Source organism: Daucus carota, chromosome 2, assembly GCF_001625215.2.
Source record: "Daucus carota subsp. sativus chromosome 2, DH1 v3.0, whole genome shotgun sequence".
Taxonomy (NCBI): Eukaryota; Viridiplantae; Streptophyta; class Magnoliopsida; order Apiales; family Apiaceae; genus Daucus; species Daucus carota.
The window spans coordinates 20,576,909-20,589,464 of NC_030382.2; the positions used below are offsets into that span (position 1 = coordinate 20,576,909).

A 12,556-nucleotide genomic window follows, 5' to 3' on the forward strand; every position below is an offset into this window, starting at 1 on the left:
CTTACGACGCACTGTCCGTCGTATGTTAACTATCTTACGACGGAAGTTTCCGTCGCATGTCTGTTGTGGGCCCTGGTTTTCCTTTTGAACAAAGTTGAACTTGCGACGGAACGTCCGTCGGTAGTTATCTTACGACAGAAGTTATGTATGAACATCCGTCGTAAGTTTGAAGAAAAACTGAAACTTATGACGCATTGTTCCGTCGTAAATTTAAAACTCATATAAAATAACCTGCTGTATTTGGCTTTATTCCCACCATTTTATGGCATTCAAATTTTTTCCACACCAAATCATGTTCAACATCTTTTACTACTATAACAAACACTTCAACTAATATAAAACAATCCAAGAAATAAATATGCAATACCATAGTTTCATTAAATAACATCCTAATAAATATTTGTACCAAAAGTAGAACATCATACAAACATCCATACGAAGTCAAGTTACATTTATAAAACTAAATATTATTATCCCTTAATAACTGGACCACCCCTAGGCACAACAATATAGGGATGATTCATGTCACGGTCTTCGGAGTCGGTGCTCTCATCATCCCTCCCGTTTTGATCAACATCAGCACCATCCCCAATGTCAATAGCCTTGCCCTACAATATACATACAAAATAATTTATTAAAAAGTTGATAGAAACATATATACACTAAATGGAAACATGCTGAAATAGTAAATATATATATAAAGCTATTCATTAAGTACAGGGGCGGACCTATATATTGTGCACTGGGGGTAGGTGCCCCCAGTCAACAGCCAATATAGGATAAAGTTTTCTTCCTGTTAGTAAGGTACTCCGTTGAAATTAGTCTAAGTTCTGCTATTTAATTGTCATTTCTCATATATGTAAGAGAACTCTTCAAAGCATATATATAGCTTTATATATATATTCCTTGGCATAATTACAAGGCAATAGTTTTCTGCTTTGTAAGTTTTTAATAATTAGCTCAGCAAAATTAAAACAAACTTAAACTATAATATTTATATGTATATTAATAAAATAAAATGAGGACCTAACATAATAAATAAGGTTTTTGATATTTAATTAAGTTTACATGAACTACAACAAACTGGCTTATTGTGGTTGGATAAATTTATTAACTACAACAGTTAACCACAACATGAAGTGCTTGTCAATTTAATTTTAATGTGATAATCATTTACATAATGGTCAAGAGTAAAAGACAATAACCATTTAACAAGTGTTTTCTATAGACTAAAGTTGACAAGTGCTTAATTGACATTTACCTTATCAGCTCCAGGTTGATCAGTCTTGTCCTACAATATACATACAAGATAACTAATTAAAAAGTTGATAGAAACAAATATACACTAAGTGGAAACATGCTAACATGCTAAGATAGTCCAAGAATTTATAGCAGATAACTTAATTCATTAAGTAAAATAAGTATTCAAGACTGTATTTATGCCAAGAGCAAAAGGAAATAATCATTTGACAAGTGTTTTTTCTGGACTAAATCTGACAAGTGCTTAATTGATATTTACCTTATCAGCTCCAGGTTGATCATTCTTGTATAGATTGTTGAGCACATCAACTGCAACTCGGATGATTGCATGTCGTGTCTCTTTCACAGTTGGATGGTCAGCAGGAAGTGAAGTGTACCCTTCCACCATATTATGCGCTAATAGGCGAATCTGCTCTGGTGTGAGAGAGTATTCCTCTGGATTGGCTCGGGCCTGGGTGAGGGTTTCATCTACAACTCGCAGGAACAAGTCATCTTGAAGACGGTTCAAAGAAGAACTGCCAGAATTTCCCTCCCCTTTTCGAGGCGGTGGGACACCTTCCTCATCAGGCCCTGAATAGCATACATGTTAAATTAAATAACATAAAGCTGATATTTTCGAGCTGTAATGTGTGAAATATATATTTAGAAAAAATAAATAAATAACAGAATAAGTGGTTTCAACCAATCTTATGGTCTGGTTTGAACTAATTAACCCTGCATAGCTTTTTTGGTTTTACTGATTGTTGTACATTTGGGTTGACATTTATTAACCAATCATATATATATATATATATATATATATATATATATATATATATATATATATATATATATATATATATATCATATGTGGATTGAGTTAGTTTCACTCTGAACCCGGACCAAGCTGAAGTGTGGGAAACTAAACACCCCTAAAATTGCTTACACATTATTATTGATTTTTTATCATAATTTTTTACCAGAAAAGTAAATTACCCTATGTACATTAATTACAAGTTATTTTTTATCTCACTTTACAGGAGATGACCTTTTGCGCAACAGGGTAGTCATAGGAACAGAATTTTCTGCCAAGGATATGGTAACCATCATTGCTGCCCATACTCTGGTACAAGCAGCCTTTAGCCTAATAACTTTTATACTTGTATATAAACCGCGAGGCTCTTTTATACTTGTTATAAAATTGATGTATTTCCTCCAGAAGTATGAAGCACAAGGGACAAGCAATCCTCCTATCTTTGGCGTCTCTAACTTAAAGTGGGTACTTTAGATGGTCTTAGTTTTTTAATTTGTTCTAAATATTTTTTCAAATTGGTGGTTTGATATATATTATAAATTGTTTGTGTGTCATAGGCCCTGAATAGCATACATGTTAAATTAAATAACATAAAGCTGATATTTTCGAGCTGTAATGTGTGAAATATATATAATACCATAAATATCAGAGGCACGGAGCCGCGGATGACCAGGAATCCTGTTCTTCTTAACACCTCCCACTGCCTTTACCCAAATCTGGAGATGGGTGTTCTTAGGATCAATACCATTCTTCAAACATATCTCTTTATAGCGTTCCTGAAAATAGAAAATTAGTAGATATATGTGTGTGTGTGTGTGCGCGCGTGTATTAGACAAATAACAGTGTGTGTGCATGCAAGACTTCAATTAAAATGCAGTATAATATAAATACTTACAATAATATTTTTTGCTTCCTTTGTAATCCACTTCCCCTTCTTTTCCTTATTTTTATATGTGTGACAGTCCTTGTAGACTTCAGTTTTATCCAGCTTGCCATCATGTTTTTTCATATAATCCTATTTATGAATTATACAATTACTCTGGTCAGTTTCCGGCTGCTTGTATATTGAACTACAATACTCTGGTCTACTAGATAGGACACGATGTAGAGATGTTTTGTAAGTCTGCATAGAAGTATGCCATTGCCTTTTGATATATATATTTTGATATGATATAAGTGTTATGAATATGACATATTTATAATATTCAATAAAATAAAAAACATACCCGTGCACGACGGTCAAAAGAACGCGCGCCTGAGGTGTGAGGTGCTTTCACCTTTTTCCGAGCAGCCTTGCCAGCATCTGACCTTTTTTTGAATTCATCACTAACCCAGTACTCGCATAATCTGGACCAGACACCGGGTTTCACATAAGGAGGCCTATAATTTGCATAAGTCCCTCCATGAGTAGAAATCCACTCATCAGCTCTTTCCTTATCATCAGCAACTGTATGACGCAAGTTATTGCGCATGTGTCCGCATATAGAAGCCCTTGCCTCCTGCTCAGTGGACACTTTTGGATCCCATGTGTAGTAGCGCTGGGAAATTGAACAAACGGACCATTAGCAATCATGAAAAATATATCTATAATCGGATAAACTTGAAAATATATATATGAAAAAATGACATACCAAGAACTCCTCTGTACATGTATGCCAGAATTCCGGAGATTTCTTATCGATATCTCTCGTGCCTACACAACCATCTGGCCAAAACACACGTGTAATTGCCAATATATTGCGCAACGCCTTTGAACAATCTATCCTGAAATGTTGCAAGAGAACTTAGCATATAACAATCTTTTTATGGTATTAATAATGATGATAGTTAAAACAGTAGGTTAGTTTCTTTCTACAACAATATTGCAAGTAAAAACAATCAAAATCTAACAAATAATATTATTTTTGGTTGAGAAATTAGCTCCATATATGACTCAACAAGGAATACATGGATATAATGACTACTCTGTAGTTTGTACTCATCATGTCTTGAATACATAAAGCAATGTCTTTTGATATTGCTGATTTTGTAAACCTATGATTATTTTTCATAGTGTAGTATACTTTACATTACTATATTATATTGTAAAATATTTTAGAAATTACTGCTTTGAGGCAATAAAGATGTGTAGTTCTGCAACGTTTAACAACTTTTAATAACTACAAACACCTGCTATCCCGTATTTGTTACAAAATTTTGTAGTAAATTCATATTCATCTGCTAAAGAATAAAATCAAACACTAATACTAGATTTAGCTGTAATGATACTGAATAGATAATACTACAATACACGGAAAGATATATAAGTATAGCGCAAGTGACAGGAAGCAGCAAGTGATGAGGAGCATTCACGGAAATAACTTACTGGTTACCCTTGATGCGAACTACTGTAGGTTTTGCAGGGTATGTTCCAAATCCACCAGGAGAATAGCCACGTGTCCTATGGCTACGGGGATCAGCTTCTTTCCCAAGTGGTACAATCCGCCTCCCTTCATCATCCCAGTGAACACATTCAGAATTTTCTCCGTCTCTATCTCTAACCCTACGTTTGCGTCTTTTACTAGTTTTATCTCTAGCACCAGTACACTCCGCTTCATCACTAGCACCAGTAATATGCTCCCCAATAACACTTCTGTCAGTGTCTCCTCTATCACCACTGCCACTACCTCGGGTTCCACTACACTCTGTATCTCCCTCACCCCCACTTCCTCGAACACCACTACCACTCCCCCGGCCATCAGCACCATTTTTGTCTCTCTGGCCACCAATGCCCTGATCACCAGTTCCACTCCCTCCACCACCAGTCCCATCTGTGTCTCCCTGGCCACCATGGCCTCGTCTAGTATCACTTGTGCCCCGACCCTCTAAACATTCTGGGCCAACCTGACCACCACTTCCTCGGCCACTACCAGCACCCCTGCCTTCCAAACCTACATTTCCCCGCCCACCACGAGAACCCCCCCTTGCATTCACAGCCCTTCTCCCGGCCATCACTCCTATGACACTGAAATGAAAACAACAAGATATTAGATCTCTAAAATATATATACAAGAGCATAAAAGACGTACACATATATACATACACTGAGACCAGTAAAATGAATCTAAGAATTAAATAAACTAGCATATATAAAACCAGTTGTAATCTGTAGAATGGCACATAAATGTGTGTACTCGGCCTAAATATGCACATAAATCTGTAGAGAGATTCAGTAATCTCTGTCTCTCTCTCTCCCCCCTTCTCTCTCTCTCTATCTCTCTCTCCCCATTCATACACGATCATATCACTGTATATATGCACATAAATAGCTACCCACTCAAGGATACAACATATATATAAAATAACATCAGTTTTTGATTCATAATATACAGATACCAAGCAGAAATAGTGGTGATTAATAGACAATCGTATATATACATGCATGTGATCGAAAGTAAAAATAAAAGAGGTTCATACCTAGCAATCAGCGCGACCCATTCAAGAATCATTGCGACGACAGCTTAAGAGTAGAGAGATGTAACCCACAGCTTAACAGTACTTCAGAGAGTAATCGCCAGAGAGAGATGAGAGAGACAAGGAAGAAAGAGTGAAATGAAAAGACGAGCTATGTTAGGGTTTTGAGTAAAAATCCCCCCACGGCGTCGTTTTAGGTGTTGTAAGGCGGTCAATTTCAACTTTTTCCCCAAATTATTACCGCCAAGGCTTACGCAGTAAGCTGAGTAATATTTTATTAATATTTCTACATTTATATTATATATCAAGATTTAATTATTATTTAACTTATTAATAATTAAATATATATATATATATATATATAATAAGAATGCAATTATACATTATTTTATGCTATTACCTACCAATTATATTATTCAATATGTTTAAAATTTTAAGTTTTTTAATTTATTTTATAGTTTTAATAACAAATATAAATATATTAATTTTTTAGAACATAAGAAAAATGCATACAAATATTAAATATTTATAAATTTCACATTTAACTAAATTTTAAAAATTATTATATTGGGATTACATATATTTTATTGCCCATTAAACGAATTTAATTTCTTTTTTTTACTCGAATCATAACAGTATTTACACAATAAACTCACAGTTCATTTAGTTACACAGATATCACACAGTTATATGAAAATCAATATAATATTAATGTTGTAAGTACACAGCTATCATACAGACATCACACAACTATAAAACAATACATATAATATTAATGTTGTATGTACACAGTTATAACACACAGATATATAATATTAGTATGTACTTGAACACGTGCATCTACCAAAATATTAATACTGTTGTAATGATTTTTGTATTACTAATAAGTTGTTAGTGTCTAAAAACAATATTATTAAATTCATCGTTCAAAATACAAAACAATCGTTTATACCATAGTTGATATAACTTGTTTAAATCCGAAATTACATGATTAATTGTTGTTAATTAATTTTGATACTCGTATTTGCTATTGTTAAATTTAAGTTTTATGTAATAAAAGTTAGTTGATTACAAAGGGACAATCCTCACAACTAAAATAATAGCTTTCATTATTAAAAATAAAGTTTATATGAATAAACTTACGACGGACACCATAAGTCCGTCGTAAAAACACCAGAATTTACGACTAAAGATGAACATCCGTCGTAAATAACCCAGAACTTACGACCGACATCAAATGTCTGTCGTATTAAAGCCAGAACTTACGACTGAACTCATAAGTCCGTCGTAAGTAACCCAGAAAAATATTGCAGACTGCAGCAGCCTGCAGCTTTCCACACACACTGCCTTAATCAAACTTCATTTTTAAATCCTAACTCATCCAGTACATTGATATAACCTTTATTTAAACATAAACTAGATAACATTAGAGCAAAAATAAAAATCAATTACAAGCTTATCATGCAAATTTCGAAAAATTTACCAAAAATGAATTTTAATTCGATTAAATTAGAAATCTGCCTCTAGTACTAAAACGCTTCAATTTTTTCACACAAATACATCATATTTGACTGACTGAAAATATCAATGCTTTCAAATTGAGAAACATGTCAAAATTCTGAGAAAACATAGTTCATCTACTTAAAAATAGACGAAAATTCATTTAAATTATATTAAATTAGAGATTTGCTTAACAATATCAATATCCCGCATTTCTTTTTATATGAACACATCATATTGGACTTCATTAAGATATACAAACCTTTAAATTCACTAAAAAATCATAGTTGTGAAAAAACTTAATTTCACGTTAAATTACGTTAGACTTATTAAATTGTAAATTCGCTTAGAATGATAAGATCATCACGTTAAATTTCACTAAAAATAATAAAAGTAAGATCTTTTTGACAAAAGTACATTACATTGGTCTTCACTAAGATGTAAAAACATTTAAATTAGCTTATTTTTTATTCACTTTCAACTTCAATACTATCATAACCATCTTCATCATCTTCTCCTTCTTCACTTTCCGCTTCTTCTTCTTCTTCTTCTTCTTCTTCTTCTTCATCATCACTTTCATCTTCATTTTCTTGTCCTTGTTCTCCTTCCATTTCGTATTGTGAAAAATCGATAAATAACGATCTTGATGAAAAGTCTATCGGCATGGCATTTGATACGTCTTCTTGAAGGGGTTCCATGTTAGCAATATTAGTTTTGCCGCTCAATACTTGAGGTCTACATGTGATGATTGTGTGAATATTACTATCCGGATTTTTCACACTAGGAGCATAGTACACTTGAGTGGCTTGACTTGCTAGAATGTAAACATCATTTCCTTTCAATTTTGAGTTAAGATCAATTAGGAGCACTCCATTTTTGTCTTTTTTTACACCCCTAATATGATCATACCATTGACATTTGAATAAAATCACTTGATTTCCACCACAGTATGTTACTTTTAGAACCTCTTGCAAAGTCCCATAGTAATTGCTTTCACTATCACCGTAACAACTGCCCTTGACAAGTACCCCCGAGCTTGATCTTCCTAGGTTGAATGAGTATCCATTAACCTTGCATCTTTTATAGGATATCACATAAGAAGTCGGGCCTTGTAATAAATGTTGTAATTGTTCGTAGTTGTTTGGTACCTGAAATGAAAAAGTCTTGTCAAACACATATATGAAATATTATTAAAAGATCATATAAGCTATTAGGCCTCTAATACCTTATTTTGCAACCACGTGACAAAATTATCCTTTAACAATTTATCCATATCTATATCACTCAACAATGGTGCACCTTGACTTCGAATCTCATCTTCAAACATTCTGAAAAGTGATCATTACATGTTAGTAAGAAATAATTAATTATTGTAGTTATAAATAAAAAAGTCTCAAATTCTTACGTAATATAAGGTGCCACTTCATGCATATTAGTGAGGATGTAATGTGCTGCAACGCGCAAGGAATCCATATCTAAATGATAACCTTTATAAGCTCCCAAAAGCTGTACCGGATATGTGAAGGCTAATAGTTTTTCTGGATCCCGTGAACGATCATCAACCATATTCCTCCCTAACATGTTGTGCACTGTGTCAACTTCAGACTCAAAGTACATAGAACAAAAATGTGTGAGCTCCTCATATATGTATTTTTCTGCAATGGATCCTTCAACGCGTGCTTTGTTCCCCACCTTTTGCTTCATTCTGCGTTGTAGTCTTTCAATATTATACATCCATCGGGATGGGACGGGGCCGCCGAGTATACACTCCTCAACTAAATGAACAAGAAGATGCTCCATTGGATCAAAAAGAGCCGGAGGGAATATAGTCTCCATAGTACAAACAATCCCAACAATGTTTCTTTCCATTTTCCTCAAATCTGATGCAAGAAGTGTGGTTGAGCACAAGTCTTTGAAAAAATTTGACAAGTCATAAAGTAGTTTGTTCACATCATCTGGAAGAAGTTCACGAAAAGCTGAAGGCAACAACTTCTGCATAAATACGTGACAATCATGTGACTTCATGCCTTGAAATTTCAATTGAGATATCTTACAACATCTCTTCAAGTTTGACGAACAACCATCTGGGAGTTTCAATCTATGCACCCATTTACATAGTAATTTCAACTGATCTCGGGTGAGGTTGTATTTAGCTTTTGGCTTACGTGTACCGTTAAGCCATAACTCGCGCATGATACCCATTGCTTGCAAATCCATTCTTGATCTTATAGTATCCTTTGTTTTGACACTATCAAGAATAGTGTGGAAAATGTTATCAAAGACATTTTTCTCTGTATGCATGACATCAATACAATGCCGCAAACGCAAAGAATCCCAATATGGCAGGTCAAAGAAGCTAGTGACATGTGTCCAGTTGTGTGAATCACCAAATCCATGGGCCCTTTCCTTGCTGTGTGGCTTCCCAGGTTGTGGAAAAGTTATACTTGCACACATGTCACGAATGACAAAACCTTTCTTTCTTTTTCTGCGCTTTTCTAAGAATCCCTTATGTAATCCATAAAAACTGGATTTCCTACTATGCGGTAGTTGCTTAGCTTTAACTTCACCCATACACACATGACAAGCCATCTTTCCATGGGTTGACCACCCACTAACCATTCCCAATCCTGGAAAGTCACTGATAGTCCACAACAAAGCTGCTCGCATCATAAAATTAGTCTTTGTAGAAGCATCAAATGTACGTACACCGACCTGCATTTATAATTAAAAGTAAATAAAAAGTAATATACATTTTTAGTTGAAGAAGTAATGGATAAGGAGCATCAAATGTGTGTACACTAACCTGCCATAAATCAATCAACTCATCAATCAATGGTCTAAGATAAACATTTAGATTCTTTCCAGGATCATTTGGCCCAGGTACTAGCAGTGTCATGAACATATATGGATCCTTCATACACATAGTATGTGGAAGGTTATACACAAGTAGTACAACTGGCCACACTGAGTATACTGTAGATGTAGCATTACTGTACGGGGGAAATCCATCAGTTGCAAGACCAAGTCTGACATTACGAAAATCTGCTGCAAAATCAGGATACATCTTGTCAAATTCTTTCCATTCTTTTCCATCTGCAGGATGACTAAGAACCCCTTCATCCACAGTTCTATACTTGTGATATTTCATATGCTCAGCAGTGCGGGTAGACATGTACAAACGCTGCAATCGAGGAGTGATTTTAAAATATCTTAATACCTTCCTCGGAATGGTATTGTTCCCAGCATGTGTTGCAGCTTTGTATCGACTCAGATTACAATACTTACAATTTTCCAAATCCTTATCATCACCATAAAACAACATACAATCATTCTCACATGCATGTATTTTTTCATACCCCAAACTCAGCTTCTTAACTATCTTCTTGACAGCATAGTAATTGGAAGGGAGCTTATGCCCCTCCGGAAACACGTCCCCAAGTAAAAGGAGCAACTCATCAAAGGCTTTATCACTACATTGGTTACGACTCTTCCAATGTAGTAATCTCGAAATAAACTTCAATTGTGTGTACTTTATATTGCCCGGATATATTGGCTCCCCAACATTGTTTACATTGTCTAGAAATTTAGTTGCTTGCTCGTTCGGGTCCTCGGAAATGTTATTCTCTACTTCCAAAGCTTCCGGCCCAAAAGCATCCCTCAACATCTCATATTCATCATACACATCTTCTTGATCATTCACTTGTTCATTTCTCGACCCGCTAGCTTCGCCATGATAATGCCATGTGGTATAACTCTCGAGAAAACCGGTTGCAATTAAGTGAAACTCGACATCGGGAATTAGTTGATGTAATTGATTTCTACATGTATTGCAAGGACATCTAATAAGAAGATTTGGATCATGAGGTTTTGTAGAATTGCTTCTCGCAAATGCCAAAAAATATTTAACTCCCTCATTATATTCATCCGTAAAACCATAACCACCGGGAATTATTCGTCGAGTGATCCAACTTCGGTCATAAGACATCTATATATGCATGAATAATATATATCCATATCAATTTCAATATGCATATAAACAAAAACACATACCAACACAAATAAAACAAATATAAATATTAAAGAATAAGTAAAGATTCATCATATACTTACATTGATTGGAGTGATAATCGTTGTTGTTATATCATATTTTGTGTGAAATCGTAAAAAAAATTATGTTGCTTTTGTAGAGAAGTGAAATTTAGAAAGAAGGGGAGGCAGTAGCTGCTTTGTGATTATTGACGCTAACTTACGACGGATAGCAACAGGACCGTCGTAAGTTCATTTAAATATATTATCTTGCAACGGTCAATTCAAATGTGGCGGATGGCATTAATTACAGCTGTTGAATTAAAAATTTAAATTAATGAAAGTTACGACGGATATGTTCCGTCCGTCGTAAGTTGTAGCAAAACGACGTCGGGCTAGCCAGGGGCATTTTCTGATTTCTTCTCAAAATTAAGGAAAAATATTTAAATAATCAATCATACGACGGACCTGTTATCCGTCGTAATAAATTACGACGGATACTATATGTCCGTCGTAAGTTTCCGCGCCCAGCAGATCCGTCGTAAGTTATCCGTCGTAAATGGCCTAGTTTGTTGTAGTGTAAATAATTGTTTGTTACTTATGAGAATATGTCTTCCAAAAAGACCACCAAGTCTATGCTCAAACTTTAGAGTCCAATAAGACTCCATCTAATCCACCACGACCAGTTGATCTAGCGATTACTCAGATGCTACAAATGTTAGTTCAACAAACTGCTATGTTAGCTTAGCAGCAGTTTCAAGAGCAACACAACCAGCAAGAGTAAGAACGAGGAAAGTAGCAACGACATAAGACATATATACATATGATAACTTTTAAGGCATTCTAAGCCGTGAATTCTCCTGATTTTAAGGGGTCACCACATCCGGAAGATGCCAAGATATGGCCAAAGACAGGATTTGCCAGTTATTTTCTAAAACATGAAGCATATTATTGGTGGGATTCAGTGTATGCAATGGTAGGTACGACGGAAGTTTCATGGAATAGATATAAGGAATTGCTGGAGAAAAATTTTCCTCATTATATGCAAGATCAAATGGGGATAAATTTTTTGGAGCTCAAGCCAAGTAACGAAGATTGTGGAAGAATACGAAGCTAAATTTATAGAAATAGCAAGGCTTGTGCCAGCGTATGTGAGTACTCAAAGACCAAAAGGCAAAGAGGTTTTAACATGGGTTAAAGGCATGGATTAAGGGAAAGCGAGCTATTTTAGAGTTAGATAACCATGTTGCATTAGTTCAAAAAGTGATGATCATAGAAGTGGAGAAAACACCAGATATTAAATATACGGGTGGATTGAATGATCCACCCGTGAGATTTTATATAGAAGAATCTGTGGATTGATTACAATTCTCACAGCTGCAGGTTTAACACTTGAACAATATTCAAATTCTAGCTCTCAGATTTTTCTCACAAGATTTGAACAAGTTCAACTGATGCTACTAACTTGGTTATATACTCCAAGTTTACAAAGTCTGGCTAAAATACAAATTTTGCACTCTAAAC

At 34.8% G+C, this 12,556-nt stretch overlaps 2 protein-coding genes across 2 annotated transcripts; both read right to left on the reverse strand.

Moving 5' to 3' along the window:
• Positions 1–391: 391 nt before the first annotated feature.
• Positions 392–5,644, reverse strand: LOC108207182 (uncharacterized). The gene is made up of 9 exons (XM_017377642.2): positions 5,510–5,644; positions 4,419–5,057; positions 3,685–3,817; positions 3,280–3,591; positions 2,949–3,068; positions 2,691–2,829; positions 1,520–1,830; positions 1,262–1,291; positions 392–608 (listed from the first exon to the last, which is right to left on the reverse strand). The coding sequence occupies exons 1-9, from the start codon at positions 5,539–5,541 to the stop codon at positions 471–473; spliced, it is 1,854 nt and encodes a 617-aa protein (XP_017233131.2). The 5' UTR covers positions 5,542–5,644; the 3' UTR covers positions 392–470.
• Positions 5,645–7,473: 1,829 nt separating this feature from the next.
• LOC108207183 (uncharacterized) lies at positions 7,474–10,991 on the reverse strand. Its single transcript, XM_017377643.2, has 4 exons — positions 9,810–10,991; positions 8,412–9,718; positions 8,232–8,334; positions 7,474–8,154 (listed from the first exon to the last, which is right to left on the reverse strand). The coding sequence occupies exons 1-4, from the start codon at positions 10,989–10,991 to the stop codon at positions 7,474–7,476; spliced, it is 3,273 nt and encodes a 1,090-aa protein (XP_017233132.2).
• Between the last annotated feature and the right edge of the window lie 1,565 nt (positions 10,992–12,556).

Coding starts and splice junctions, on each gene's coding strand:
- LOC108207182 (XM_017377642.2), bottom strand. CDS start 5,541: ATGATTCTTGAATGGGTCGCGCTGATTGCTAG. Junction 1,831..2,690: donor CCGTGCCTCTGATATTTATG/GTATTATATATA, acceptor TATGCTATTCAG/GGCCTGATGAGGAAGGTGTC. Junction 609..1,261: donor ATCAACCTGGAGCTGATAAG/GTAAATGTCAAT, acceptor TGTATATTGTAG/GGCAAGGCTATTGACATTGG.
- LOC108207183 (XM_017377643.2), bottom strand. CDS start 10,991: ATGTCTTATGACCGAAGTTGGATCACTCGACGAATAATTCCCGGTGGT. Junction 8,335..8,411: donor GAAGTGGCACCTTATATTAC/GTAAGAATTTGA, acceptor ATCACTTTTCAG/AATGTTTGAAGATGAGATTC. Junction 8,155..8,231: donor TCACGTGGTTGCAAAATAAG/GTATTAGAGGCC, acceptor TTTTCATTTCAG/GTACCAAACAACTACGAACA.